The 13,073-nt window shown below is 53.0% G+C and overlaps 6 protein-coding genes across 6 annotated transcripts; 3 read left to right on the forward strand and 3 right to left on the reverse strand.

Moving 5' to 3' along the window:
* Positions 1 to 1,022: 1,022 nt before the first annotated feature.
* G647_03236 (ATP synthase F1, delta subunit) lies at positions 1,023 to 1,903 on the reverse strand (the record flags this gene model as incomplete). The annotated part of the gene is made up of 3 exons (XM_008727582.1): positions 1,023 to 1,226; positions 1,305 to 1,622; positions 1,751 to 1,903. 3 exons carry the CDS (start codon positions 1,901 to 1,903, stop codon positions 1,023 to 1,025), a joined length of 675 nt encoding a protein of 224 aa, XP_008725804.1.
* A 485-nt stretch (positions 1,904 to 2,388) lies between these two features.
* G647_03237 (uncharacterized protein) lies at positions 2,389 to 3,147 on the reverse strand (the record flags this gene model as incomplete). Its single annotated transcript, XM_008727583.1, has 2 exons — positions 2,389 to 2,552; positions 2,604 to 3,147. 2 exons carry the CDS (start codon positions 3,145 to 3,147, stop codon positions 2,389 to 2,391), a joined length of 708 nt encoding a protein of 235 aa, XP_008725805.1.
* Positions 3,148 to 4,268: 1,121 nt separating this feature from the next.
* On the forward strand, positions 4,269 to 5,627 carry G647_03238 (adenosylhomocysteinase; the record flags this gene model as incomplete). The annotated part of the gene is made up of 1 exon (XM_008727584.1): positions 4,269 to 5,627. The coding sequence occupies one exon, from the start codon at positions 4,269 to 4,271 to the stop codon at positions 5,625 to 5,627; it is 1,359 nt and encodes a 452-aa protein (XP_008725806.1).
* A 525-nt stretch (positions 5,628 to 6,152) lies between these two features.
* On the reverse strand, positions 6,153 to 6,782 carry G647_03239 (uncharacterized protein; the record flags this gene model as incomplete). Its single annotated transcript, XM_008727585.1, has 1 exon — positions 6,153 to 6,782. The coding sequence occupies one exon, from the start codon at positions 6,780 to 6,782 to the stop codon at positions 6,153 to 6,155; it is 630 nt and encodes a 209-aa protein (XP_008725807.1).
* A 1,078-nt stretch (positions 6,783 to 7,860) lies between these two features.
* Positions 7,861 to 9,387, forward strand: G647_03240 (uncharacterized protein; the record flags this gene model as incomplete). The annotated part of the gene is made up of 1 exon (XM_008727586.1): positions 7,861 to 9,387. The coding sequence occupies one exon, from the start codon at positions 7,861 to 7,863 to the stop codon at positions 9,385 to 9,387; it is 1,527 nt and encodes a 508-aa protein (XP_008725808.1).
* Positions 9,388 to 10,354: 967 nt separating this feature from the next.
* Positions 10,355 to 11,815, forward strand: G647_03241 (uncharacterized protein; the record flags this gene model as incomplete). Its single annotated transcript, XM_008727587.1, has 1 exon — positions 10,355 to 11,815. One exon carries the CDS (start codon positions 10,355 to 10,357, stop codon positions 11,813 to 11,815), a length of 1,461 nt encoding a protein of 486 aa, XP_008725809.1.
* Between the last annotated feature and the right edge of the window lie 1,258 nt (positions 11,816 to 13,073).

A 13,073-nucleotide genomic window follows, 5' to 3' on the forward strand; every position in this document is an offset into this window, starting at 1 on the left:
GGTTATGCCTGTGGGCGGGAGCTTGTGCTCATGCTTATCCTTGTGCTCGTGCTTGTGCTGCCCATACGAGAAATGGCCTTGATTTCATGTCTGGCTGTCTGGAGTAGTGCCTCAGCGATGTGCTTGTCTGCGTGTCCGCTGGTCTTGGAGTCCATGTTAACCAAGTATATCTGTAGGTATGTAGATATGTGTGTTTGGATCTCAATCTTGCAAGACCTAACGCAGGGGCTCTATTCCAGGCGTTTTGCGTTCGCATACTCACCTCGACGAGGGCAACGTGACGAATTGATCAAAAGCAGTCATTGTGGATCACTGAGTGTATAGAGGTAAGCATGAGCGTGAATACTCTGTAGCTTGTCACGCTGAAGCGGTAGTGAAAATCCTCTGGAGCTTGTCACGCTGAACCGTTATTATGTCCAATAGAAGCCACAGCCCGTCTGGTCCGTACATACCTCTGCTCTTCATATACCAAAGTTGCTTCCCCGTCCGGATATAAAGAGGCGATTTATCGTGAAATTCTGAGCCGAAGGTGGTGGCTTACTGTTTATGGGTTCTGTGTTCCTGTTTCGTCCGATTGGGTTTGTATTCCATGATTTTCACCATGGTCCACGTAGAGTCTCTAATGTGGACGACAGGTCCGGCACACACAGAAAGGTTGGCTCTCTGTCCGACGTATCGAAGTTCATGCATGGGAAAGATGAGCAAAGTTTAGCGTCAGACCTCCGGCGATTTTTGAATCATTTATCTCCACAAAAACAAGACTTCCTTTGCTCGTTGTCTGCAATCTGGGAGGTTCGGGAGATACGGTCTCCACGGCCTGAGTTGGAGGTGAACACATGTCAAGCGGCCAACACGCCCGAAGCGCAAAGCTGAGTGATATTGGCTCGCTGCTTGTGATATATACAGGATTATCCCATCCCCTGTTCCGAAGGTTGAGCTCGACTCACCAAGCCCGCGTCTTCTGACCCAAGCCAACTAACCACCTGATCTCTGCCTGACCGTAATGCATATTGAAAATGATCTTACACGGTCTCAGTGAGCATCTTGTTCAGTCGAGAGATCTTGTTCGACACGCTGAGGTCAATGGTCCGCTCGCCGATCTCCACAATCAGACCCCCAAGGATATCAGGGTTGACTTTGGTGACAACTTTCAGTTTCTTGCCCTGGCTGTACTCGGATTTGCTGATGGCGGTCTCGAGGCGGCGAAGCATTTTGTCGTCGAGTTTCTGCGGCCGTCAGTACGTGCTTCTAGAACAATGCTAGAATGGACTTCATTTTCTGAGGATCATTTTGCATGGACGTACCGCGGCACTCGTGACAACCAACTCCAATTCTCCTTTCGCGGCACTTATCAAGGTACCAAACTTCTCGCAAACCCCTTCGAGCAAGCCTAGTCGGTTGTTTTCTCCCAATGCCTGCAGGAAGTTCTTGACCGTCCCGCTCTTGTCGGCACCTCCAGTGTGCTTTTCCAGCTCGGCGATAATCTGTGATTTGTCCGAGTCTGACAGCATAGGGGCAAGGAGGATCTGGGGCAGTTTCGCGTCGGTCTTGAGGATCTGAAGCAGGCTGGAGATCGCTTTGGCGGTAGGGTCTAAAGAGCCTTGTTTGGCGGCGGCCGTGTACTATGAATCCGATCCCGTCAGCGTCATAGGCTCAAAGGTGAATGTTTCGTGTTCCCAATGCGGCATCACTCGGGTGTGAGCCGGGCTTCATCCTCCTCTTCCTGTGGAAAAACGCTTGACTCGCATACCAGGGCATTCGCATATGTTCCATCGAGACCAAAAAGCGGGACAGGGGGTTTCGTGTCTGCGGCGGCGGGAGCAGCGTATGTTCGGATAGCTGTTCTAGGGGCTGTTCGGCGGGCAGCGGCAAAGGCCGGCCGCATCAGCCTAGCGGACATCATCGTGCGATGTGTTAGGAGATGATGGAATATGCAATCTCTCAAAGGCAGGAATGCGGCAGGGAGGGGAGAGTCGGCTTCGTCCTTCACGATTTTGGAGCTTCAATTGACGATGAGGTTTGGGAGCTTCAAATCGTAGGCGCACTAGTCCCGATCAGGCCACGCGCCGAATGATTTAGAGTACTTTCGCACACCACGTCATCCGTGTCGCTACGCTCATCTCGAATTCACCTCATTGCTAGGAAACCGATGCATTGCACTTGTTCAAGAGATAAATGAGATTGTCAAGATGAAAAGTTCGCAGAGAGATTCAATCCTAAGAACAATGGTCACAACGTCCTGTCTTTGCCGACTGTCCCTATCCACAACGCCGCGTGTGCAACAATCTAAATGCTCCCTCTGACTCGCCAAACTCTAAGCTCCCAGCGCTTGAAAGCATTTCATCGTACGTCCCAGTCCAGAAGTCAAATTCCGGCATTGCACTGAAATCAAGCATGTGGCTCGAAGGACCAGCTCCTCACATCGTCCTCGATCACCAGGCGCAACCCTTTGACGTTAATGTGCTCGTACATGTTGGGAATAGCAGCTCGAGCTTGTTTGTGCCAAGGTCCCCGACCTCCATTGACAGCGTCCTCCTTGCTGCGCCATAGGCCTGCGGGAGTATCAGCATAGAAACCAGAAGGAAGGATTGGGAGTGACCCACATGTTGCGAGGTTCCTCCTGTTCGCGTCAGGAACACCGTACCAGTACTTCAACAGGCCGCCGCTCGCTGTGGCTTCGATATGAGACTGTTTGTCGAGCTTGAACAGTAGGTCAACATCAATGTCCTTCTTGAGCTTAGATCTGAATTCAACCACATAGAATTCGCGCCGCGTCCATTTGTATCCTTCAGTGGCTGCGAGTGACTTCAACTTGAACATCAAGCTGTCCCAGTCGAGTGCTTCTTCGTATTTAACCGTGGCATAGTGAGGACTTGCTGGCTCCAGCTCCGTTGATGCAAGAGCAAGAAGTCTGTTCGGCGTGTCGACACTGTCCAGATCCAGGAGATGCTCGTGCTCGAGGTAGGGTGAGACTGTCAGCCAACGGGTCGGTCTGTGAGCACCGTCACCAAAGGATTGAGCTGCTTCCTTCTGGACAAACACTGCCGCGGGACCTTCCTCGGCTTTGGCCGGATTCTGCGCATCGATTGGCGTCGGACTGGTTTTTTCCTTCGTCGTCTGTGCGGCTTGCCCCGGCGCCATTGCCATTTCGAACTGAGTACTGCTCGCTGTCTGTGAGGCCGAAACCTGTCGTATCTGACAGCGATAATATCCTGATATAATGCTGACTATTGTAAAGCCAGACAAATCTCGCGAAGTGAGTGACTGATGAGGTGGATCTCAGAGAATATTGACTTTTGGCCTGGAGCGGTATTGTGTGCAATTCGCAAGCGATCACGCAATTGTAGCTTACCTGAGGGTAGAGCAGAGAGCCACCAACATAACAAAAGTGCAGAAGTACGAGAGACGCACGGAAAGTCGCAAACCGTTTGAACCTGGCTCAGCGTGTGTGGCGGTGAATGATTCTGTTGACCGTCACTACATCCTTCGGACTCCATGTGCGGTGGGATGCATTTCCCGTTTGACCAGCACTATCCACAAGGCTCCGGTAGTGATAACGCCCTGATTTCTCCACGTGGACAGTGTCTCTCGATGGCCCACGACAGGAGCTATTGGACTTGGGCACCGTCTCAAGGGCTGCAAACGGGATCCAGAAGACCTGATAGTCGACAGACGGGAAGGGGAACCATTTGGAGCTGCAGGTATTTCACGTGCATCAACAGAAAGGACAGTGTGATCCGCCATTTCCTTCCTAATCGAGGCAAAATATCACGCAAACAAGGACGTGATTCGCAAAAGCTGCGACGTGGCATATTGAGGCCAATCCTTCATCTGCCTGTGCGGTGGTGAGGAAGATAAGAGAAGATCAACCACGTAGCCGATGCCAGGCCGGACACCCGCTTATATACCTGCGGCAGAGTACGGAGTACAGGAGCATGTAATGATTCCGGAATCAAGCCATCGTAGGACTGTCTTGCCAGCTGCTCTGAAGCCAGAGATCCGGTCGCGGCAACCAAGATTTCCGCCAAATCGAGGTGATGGTAGGTCACGCCGGTGCGCGGTGTCGAAGCATGATTGGCAGGCGTTGCCTGGGGAAAGTGGGATGAAAACGGGCTGCAGTGGCAGCTCGGAGGGGTCTTTTCCGTTCCGCAAGTTTCAAAAAAATATCACCGACATTTCTCATTGTCCTCAAGTTCTGCTCACCCCTCCGACAACAACAATCCCACACCCTTGAGTTACCATTTACCCCCCTACTCAATCACTTCAATATGGCTAGCAATGGTGCTCCCGCTCAGAAATTCAAGGTCGCCGACATCTCGTTGGCGGCCTTTGGTCGACGTGAGATCGAACTCGCCGAGATTGAGATGCCCGGTCTGATGGCCATCCGAACGAAATATGCCGCAGACCAGCCTCTCGCTGGTGCCAGGATCGCAGGCTGCCTTCACATGACCATTCAGACCGCCGTCCTCATTGAAACCCTCAAAGCCCTCGGTGCTGAAGTCACCTGGTCATCATGCAATATCTTCTCGACACAAGACCATGCCGCCGCAGCCATCGCCGCTGGAGGCACACCTGTCTTCGCATGGAAGGGCGAGACTGAAGAAGAGTACGAGTGGTGCTTGGAACAACAATTGAAGGCCTTCCCGTCAGGAAAATCACTCAACCTCATCCTCGATGATGGTGGCGATTTAACCGCCCTCGTCCACAACAAATACCCAGAGATGCTCAAGGACTGCTACGGTGTGTCGGAAGAAACCACGACTGGAGTCCACCACCTTTACCGCATGCTGAAGGGCAAATCCCTCCTGATTCCCGCCGTCAACGTCAACGACAGCGTCACCAAATCCAAGTTTGACAACCTGTACGGCTGCCGAGAGTCCCTGGTGGATGGCATCAAACGTGCTACAGATGTTATGATTGCTGGAAAGATTGCCGTTGTGGCAGGCTATGGTGATGTCGGCAAGGGCTGCGCCCAAGCACTTCACAGCATGGGTGCGCGCGTCTTGGTCACCGAGGTCGACCCCATCAACGCCCTGCAGGCTGCTGTCTCAGGCTATCAAGTCGTCACCATGGATGACGCTGCTTCCCAAGGTCAGATCTTCGTCACCACCACCGGCTGCCGCGATATCATCGTCGGCAAACACTTTGAGCAGATGCGCAATGATGCGATTGTTTGCAATATCGGCCACTTCGACATTGAGATTGACGTCGCCTGGCTCAAGAAGAACGCCAAGAGCGTTCAGAACATCAAGCCTCAAGTCGACCGGTACACAATGCCCAGTGGTCGCAACATCATCCTCCTGGCTGAAGGCCGGCTCGTCAACCTCGGCTGTGCCACCGGCCACTCTTCCTTCGTCATGTCCTGCTCCTTTTCCAACCAGGTGCTTGCACAGATCATGCTGTTCAAGGCCGAGGATGAGGCATTCGGAAAGAAGTACATCGAGTTCGGAAAGAGCGGCAAGAAGGACATCGGTGTCTATGTCCTGCCCAAGATTTTGGATGAACAGGTTGCACTGCTGCATCTGGATCATGTCAATGCCAAGTTGACCAAGTTGACTCCAGTGCAAGCCGAGTATCTTGGCTTGACAGTTGAGGGTCCTTACAAGTCTGATATCTACCGCTACTAGACAGTCAGTGGCCGCACGGGATTTTGTGCTTGCTTTCGTCTGCATGCAGCCGGATTGGCGTTGTACGGTCCGAACGGAAGAAAAGCTCCTTTCTGATGCTCAACGCATAGAAATTGCGGGCCTGAAGCGTCTGTCATGTCATATGGCTCGGAAAGAAGGATTTATCACACTCAACGAATGAAATGAAATATGGATTTTGAAGCCTGTTACAAGGCTGAGGCAAAGGGCCCCATTGGATGTGGTCATCAAAAGTCGTCGTCCTTCAACAGACAGACTGGAAGAAGCTTCATCAGCTTCCTCAGATAGATACCCCAGTAGATAAGAATTTATTCAAGAACATGCGATACCCACCTGAGGACGCAGTAAGGATCACGTGTGTCACCCATGTGTGCGCTAAAAACCACGCTACGTGTTTCAGATAGAAATTCTCCATCGGTGAAGACACGATGTAGGACATGATAACAACCTTGGGCTCGATGCACAAGCGCAAGATTGCTGTGCCATATCAAGCAGGGATGTTTCGCTTCATATCCCTGGCGGAAGACTCGGCGCCGGATTTTGCTGGTCGTCGCCCTCGGGGATGAGAACTCTGGCAGCCGCCTGTGCGATCAGGTCGACAATGTCCTCCTCTAATCGCTCGGCTTCGACCTCGAGATCTTGCTGCGATGGTTTCGGATGCACGAGCGTATGGTACGGCCGGTCGTCATCATTGCCATAGCGAAATTTCTTCCCCAGCTGGACCAACTTGCCGGTGACCTTGCAGCTGAGGTAAAACGGTTGGCCCGGGTGCTGGATGATGACGCCTGCGAAGAGCGCACCGACGTCCTCAATGTCTGGGTTCTCGGCGACGGCCTTCCATGTCCACTGGGCGGTCGTGTAGACGCCCATTTCGTTGTTGACCCTGTGGCTCTGGAACCGCCAGCAGCGTTCGATGTCTCTGTCGTTGGTGAAGCGGGGACCGATCCCACCGAAACTAAAGGAACCGACGCCCAGTTGGGGTTGAAATAGCACCTCCCGTGAACTATGCTGAGTGGACGTCTTGCCTCTGAGGTACTTTGGCGAAGGGGGCTCCAGGATGTTCAGTGAAGGTTCTCTCCGAGCGGTTATCATCGGAGGTACTGCGCCTATCGTTGGTCTTGCAGCTGTGGAGGCCATTGCACCTGCTGTCGTGGTGGTAGCGACCGTGGAAGCTGAGGGCAGCTCCTCCAAGAAGGACTGTTCAACCACCAGCTCTTTCAGTTTGAAACCATCGTCCTGGCGGGGATCAATCAACAGCTGCAGCACTGCGGCATCTTTGTCCTGCAATTTGCCCCATTTCGAGCTGTTGCCGCGGGGGGGCGCAATTCACATATGCTTTGCCAAAAGTTCTTTCTGCGACTGCGACATCTCGTTCTGGATGAGCTTGCCGCACTGGACGTGGCTCACGAGATCTTCGCTTCGAGAGCCAGCCGGGGTATCTGATCTGGGTTCGCTTCTTGGGCCGCTCCATACCCCAGATTCACCATCTTCTACGTGACCTCTCTAGGATGAATAACGGCTCAAGAGAAGGTGTTCAGCCGCACACGAGCTTCTCAGCCTCACCGGGCATTCTCTTGGCTGGGATTGGAACGCCATTGTCTGTCACAACATTTATGTGCGTGTGACGGAACATCTTGCCATGGAATGCCCCAGTCGTGGCATGTGATGCCAGTATGGCAGTGGTACTGGCAGTACTATCTTGTCAGCCCGAGAGCAGCCTGGTCCCCATGACGGCGGGGTTTAATTGAGCCACCACCTCGCCATCATCTGCCAACTACGACCTCAGTCAGTTGTGCTGTACATTTCAGCCTCCACAAATTCGATAGGCAGGCTTGCATCCAAGGGCAACACACCGGTATCAGCCATCACGCGCACGGTACTGTTCTACGACTCCGTCCACAAGAACACGACCATAACACCAATACAAGGTGGCAGCGCCGTAGCGGCCTCTTCGGAAAGAGCTTCGGCTTTTCCTCAGAGCAAGGCTATCATCCACCGGGCAAAGAATTTTGGTCCCTCGTTTGCCATCTTCGGTCCTACCAGCGTTCGTCGCCATTGATGGTCCCTTCATAGCAGCCTGATCCTTGAGAACCCACGCACAGCTCATCTTTCAATCTCCTTGCATTCTAGGGATGTCACTCAACGTCGACACCTCCCACGCTTGAATATTACAGCCTTCTGCATTCCATACAGAGTCTGCGGAGCATGTTCGTCAATGGACAAATCATCTGCGGCCCGACCTTCCCGTGGTTCTCCCATTGACCTCTCCAAAGACTTCGACTTCCGCATGGAATTCAATGTCGAAGAAGACGTTGAAGGTGAGCTAGAGCACTTTGTCCGACTTGCACGGCTTGGTCTCGCTAAAAAGGCGCGCGACTACTTTATTGAAACGCTCTCATCACATCTAGGTCTTTTCCCCGTTTTCGCCGAATACGCAGAGTTCCTTGTGTCGGAAGGCGCCTACGACGAGCTACTTTCCATCCTGCCAGACTCTCGGTTTGATTGCGACTTCTCTCGTGCCGAGTACGCTCTAGTCAAGTTACTGAGGGCCTTGATAAATGCTAGAGCGGGTCCTGACTCGAGAGATCCTCTCTACGTCGCTCGGCAATGGTTTTTCCATCAGGACATGTACGACGTCCGTGGCCTTGATGAGACGACTGTAAACAAGCCCGGAATCCTTGATACTGCATTTGCGCTAATCTCACTAAAGATTCAGTGTCTAGAGGTCTGTCTTGCTATTGACTGCCAGACCGAATCCCCGAAGGACGCTGGACGCGGTGGCAACATCCAGCACCAGGTGCCAACGCGCCGTCTGCATATTTTGTACAGCCATTTCAGCTATGAAGAAATTAACACGGTAGTCGATTCCTTGATCCGAAAAGACAGATACTGGGAAGCCAGCAAGATAGTCAAAGTTTTCTTCGAGGCAGCGTCCGGAAGAGAGGCTGAAGAGATCCACAATGTCTTCTGCGACGGCATAGCTCAGGCTGCCGTCATCGACGCGGACGTCAAGGTGGCAAGGCTGAGTGTCAATAATGCATACCTCAAGTTCCTGGTTCAGCATATCGACGTCGACCGAAGCGTGCCAAATCAAAAAGTAATAGCATCGAGGGATTTGGAGCAAACAATTGCAAGTGACCTCCGAAATTTGCTTCAAGACTTCCGCGACTACGGTAGTCGACATACGGAACAATTCCTCGACAATCTCAACCAGATGTTCGAAAAGTCTCGGTCGGTCCCCCTCGCAGGACTACAAGAGGAACGAGGTGGCCAAGTCTCGTCACGGAAACATCGCGACAACCGGGTAAAACCCCCGGAGGATACACCAACGAGTGCTTCGTCCACTTCCGGACTCCTTCGACGATCCGGGGTCCCTCCGCCGTCAGAACAGGACGACACACATGGGAAATACCTGAAGTCGAGATCTGAGCGTCCTGGACATGGATTTTCAGAGTATGGTAGGCGCTCCGGTGCTAGTGTTTCTGCACATGATCGGGGTTCTGGCAATCTTCCCCGGGGTGCTCCTAGCTCAAAGATTGTGGATCCAAATATGCGACACAGGAATTACCCCAAGGCTACCAATTCCCCGAGAGGCGCCGACCTCCATCGTCGTCGGAAGGACTCTAGTATTAATTCGGTTGACGATTCCATCGAGAACCCCACTGGGAGCATTTCAGATCGGACATCTGATCAAAGCATTTCAGACTCCAGCAAAAAGATCGGCAGATTTGCCGAATTGTAGGAGAGAGCTTTCCTTCGACGAGTTGGGCTCGATGGCAAGGGACGGTCAACGGAATAGCCCAGATATTTCGACGAAGCCGAACACTCAGAAGTATGCAGTAGTGGTCATCAATATCGATAGGCTGGATTCCCTAGCTATTCTAGCTTCCACAGCAGGGATCGATTGTGCTTGGGTTTCTCGCGTGGTTTCTGATAATCGCTTTCGAACCCTGCTACTGTTTCTTCAGAGGTTCTCGCCTACCGGAGGAGAAAATCCCAGGGGTTTCCTTCTATATTGCCCGTACTTGCGCAATTCGTGGGATAGTACTCTACAACATGCCTGGCAAACCACTGAAGCTTTTCTCCACCAGATTTGGTAAGCGCCGCTGCTTTATCATCAGCTTCGACATGCTTCAAGTGAGCATGAGGCTGTGGCTCCCGGGGAGGGGGGGGGGGGCACAAGGACGAGGCTGAGGGTCAGTGTGACATACGTGATTGGACGATCAGGCTGAAGCTGAACTCAAACTTGCGAGTCGAGCTTCTTTATTCCTCGCTCATAGACATATGCATGGTCGAAGGCTGCTCATCAGCATCGTGCACGACGTGATATCTTAGTACACAGACCTATAACATCGTAATCACGCCCGACGCGATCTTAGGATCCACGTGCGAATGACACTTCCGAGGTCAATGAGGAGGATCAACACTCACTGACTCTAGCAGTGAGTCATCAGAAATCGGTGCGAGCGACGCCTGATCTGCTGGAGCCGCCAACATTGGATGCCATCCTCGCTTGATGTCCGGCAGCTCGGCAGCCTCCAATGTGTAATTTGCGCCTTGTGCGGCATATCAAATTCGAGGTCCAGACGCCGGCAGCTTGCCCAGTCCGATCACTGAAACATTCTCCCTCCAGGACATTGCCAATATCCGCTATATACAGACGCGTTCGAACAATGACGACAACTTCATCTCCACCACAACCACCAAACATGACATCGGCACAAGGAGAACTGACAAACAGTAAGAAGGCCAGAGCAAAACCAAAACCACAACCCAGGCACGCGCCACCTACACATTTTCTATGCTTTCCACTCGTGACGGACGAATCGGTCCGCCAATTGACCGAGTCGTTGGCTTACTTCAGATCCGTCACTACGCCACTCCCGGAACAGGATCCAGATGCGACTCCCGAACGGGAGGATCAGGATCAGCAAGAAAGTACTACCAAAGATGGTGAGCGTCAAAAGCTGAGACTCCTGCCTGAATCGGCACATCGGCCACCCGGAACGTACCATTTGACGCTGGGGACAATGAACTTGTCGAAGCAGGAGGATATGGACAAGGCGGTTGCGCTGCTGCAGCAGATCGATTACCTTGCCTTGCTGAAAGATGCTGGGAGTGTGGATGGTATCGTGAGGCAGGCGAGAGGGAGGGCGAGAGCCAACAACGCAGAAACGCAAGTAGAGACAAAATCTATGCTCGAGGAACGGCATGATGGCGGAGAGGGAGACGGACCACCGCGACGACAGAGCGGAGAAGCTACCATCTTGTCGAACCCAGGATCATCGGAGTCAGCCAACACCTTATCACACCCAGAATCATCGGAGGAATCTCAAGACAATCTCCTCGCAAGCACCGAACCAACCAAAGGTGGTCCCCCTTCCTCCTCCTCCTCCTCCTCCCAGCTTCACGCTCTTAAATCTCTAACTCGACCAATCTCTCCACCACCCCTAACAACGTCATCTACCTCCATTACCACGTCACCTTCGCCTGCTGTCCCTCCGCTCTCCATTTCCCTTCATTCGCTCGGCGTGTTCCCCAAACCGACCGGCGCACGAGTCTTCTTCGCGCATCCGCACGACCCAAGCCATCGCCTGCAGACGTTCGGGCAATCAATCCGGCGACGCTTCCGAGACGCCGGCCTCATCACCGAAACGAGACCGTTAGTCCTGCACGCCACGGTCGCGAATTTGATCTACGCCCGGGGGAAAGATCGACGCGGCGGCCGCGGCGGCGGCAAAGGGAAGTCTTCCGCAAATGCAAGACCACGCGCACGGGACGGCACCGTCGACGCCACGGAGGTGTTGCGGTTTTTCAACGGTGATGACAATCGCGGAAGATCCGCTCGGCAAGGCGAATATATGGGTGCCTTGTCCGAGAGTATGGCGCTGGACATGTCGGCGCAGAAAACGATTCAGAAGCCTCAACGGCCAGAAGCAGATTCACACGCGACTCTACACGTCCAGAGCGATCACGAGCGCGATCACCATCATAATCACTCGTCACCGTACGTCTGGGCGAGAGACATCCCCATCACTTGCGTCCGGATATGTAAGATGGGGGCTGAGTCGTCGGTACTCCCGGGCTGGGGACTCGAGTATAGAGCTGTGGCGGAGAGGGTATTCATGCCAGATGCGGTGCGGGAGCGTGAGCCGCGTGTCGGGAACTAGGTTGGGTCGACGCTGTAGGTTTATGGATGATTTACACAGTACAGGGATGGGTCTGGAGTGTGGTGTATGAGTATGTAGTACTGATACTGCCTTGGGTGGCCGGACGGCTGGTGTACTCGATGTAATCACTGTGTACTCTGTAACTCGTACTGTGTGCCGTACTGCATTGCGTGTGTGCGAGGATAGTGTACGACAGGAGAGCACAAGAGGATGAAGTACCATGTACGTACTGTGTATGTTCGAGTACTCCGTCTGGTACGAGTACTGAGCACGGGTGCCAGCGCTTCGGCTACGGGCGAACTTGGGAGGTCAATAGACGACGCCTTTCTTAGATACTAACTTGTCGATTTACTGTACTTACATGGGTACGTACTCTGTACAGTAATAGGTGAGGGCCTGGATGAACTGTACTTTGCACGGAGTCTACAGGCTAGACCGTGACGTGGTGACTGACCGACTCCTTATTACTTATGTTGGCTTTGGCTATAATTCCTACAGATGATATTAATTTTGTGAACCTCGGAACCGGGATTCGAGACCGTCTTCCTCTACTCGATAGTATCCCTCCCTTCCCTTCGTGGGCCATAAATGCACCTTCTTCAATATTGTTCGAGCAGCACTCTCCCGAAGGAAGACAAAGCAGATCTGATGAATGTCAACTGAAACATCAGTGATGTGGTTCCTCTGCCGTCCGGCCCACCACATTTACAGTGCCTCGTACTTGTACAATATCCTTGTCGGATGGTCTCAAGTGACCTCGCGAACGCCACCCACTGTCCTTGTTCCAAAGTCCCGCGCGGCATCGCTAGAGATACCCCAATACTGTGATACTGTGTCGTCGTGACAATTTCGCGCGCTGGTAGGGATTCTTCTTCCTGAGTCCGTCCTCAGGCTCTATCCAGAGACGGCATCCCAGTGCAGTGTAAGCTTCCGCCATGGGTTCAGCCTCGTACTCCAGACTCAGTTTCAACATCGGCATGAACTCGAACCCGGATGACGGCGGATGAACACACTGCAGCATAATTGATCCGTTCAATTTCAGTGCGCCTCGTCGGTCGAATGCTGTGTTCAGAGGGTGTCGTTGGGTGTCCTCGGTTTTCAATTCCAGTCTGGATGGATGTATGGATGCTTCTGCGACCATAAGTCGTGCTGGACCCACCGACGTTAACTGTGGTGGATAGATTTATGGCCCTTCGACTTCAAGTTCCTTCAAATCCAGGTTGCTCCGAGTGCAGGTCCCTTCGAGTGCAGGTCCCTT

Source organism: Cladophialophora carrionii, assembly GCF_000365165.1.
Source record: "Cladophialophora carrionii CBS 160.54 unplaced genomic scaffold supercont1.2, whole genome shotgun sequence".
Taxonomy (NCBI): Eukaryota; Fungi; Ascomycota; class Eurotiomycetes; order Chaetothyriales; family Herpotrichiellaceae; genus Cladophialophora; species Cladophialophora carrionii.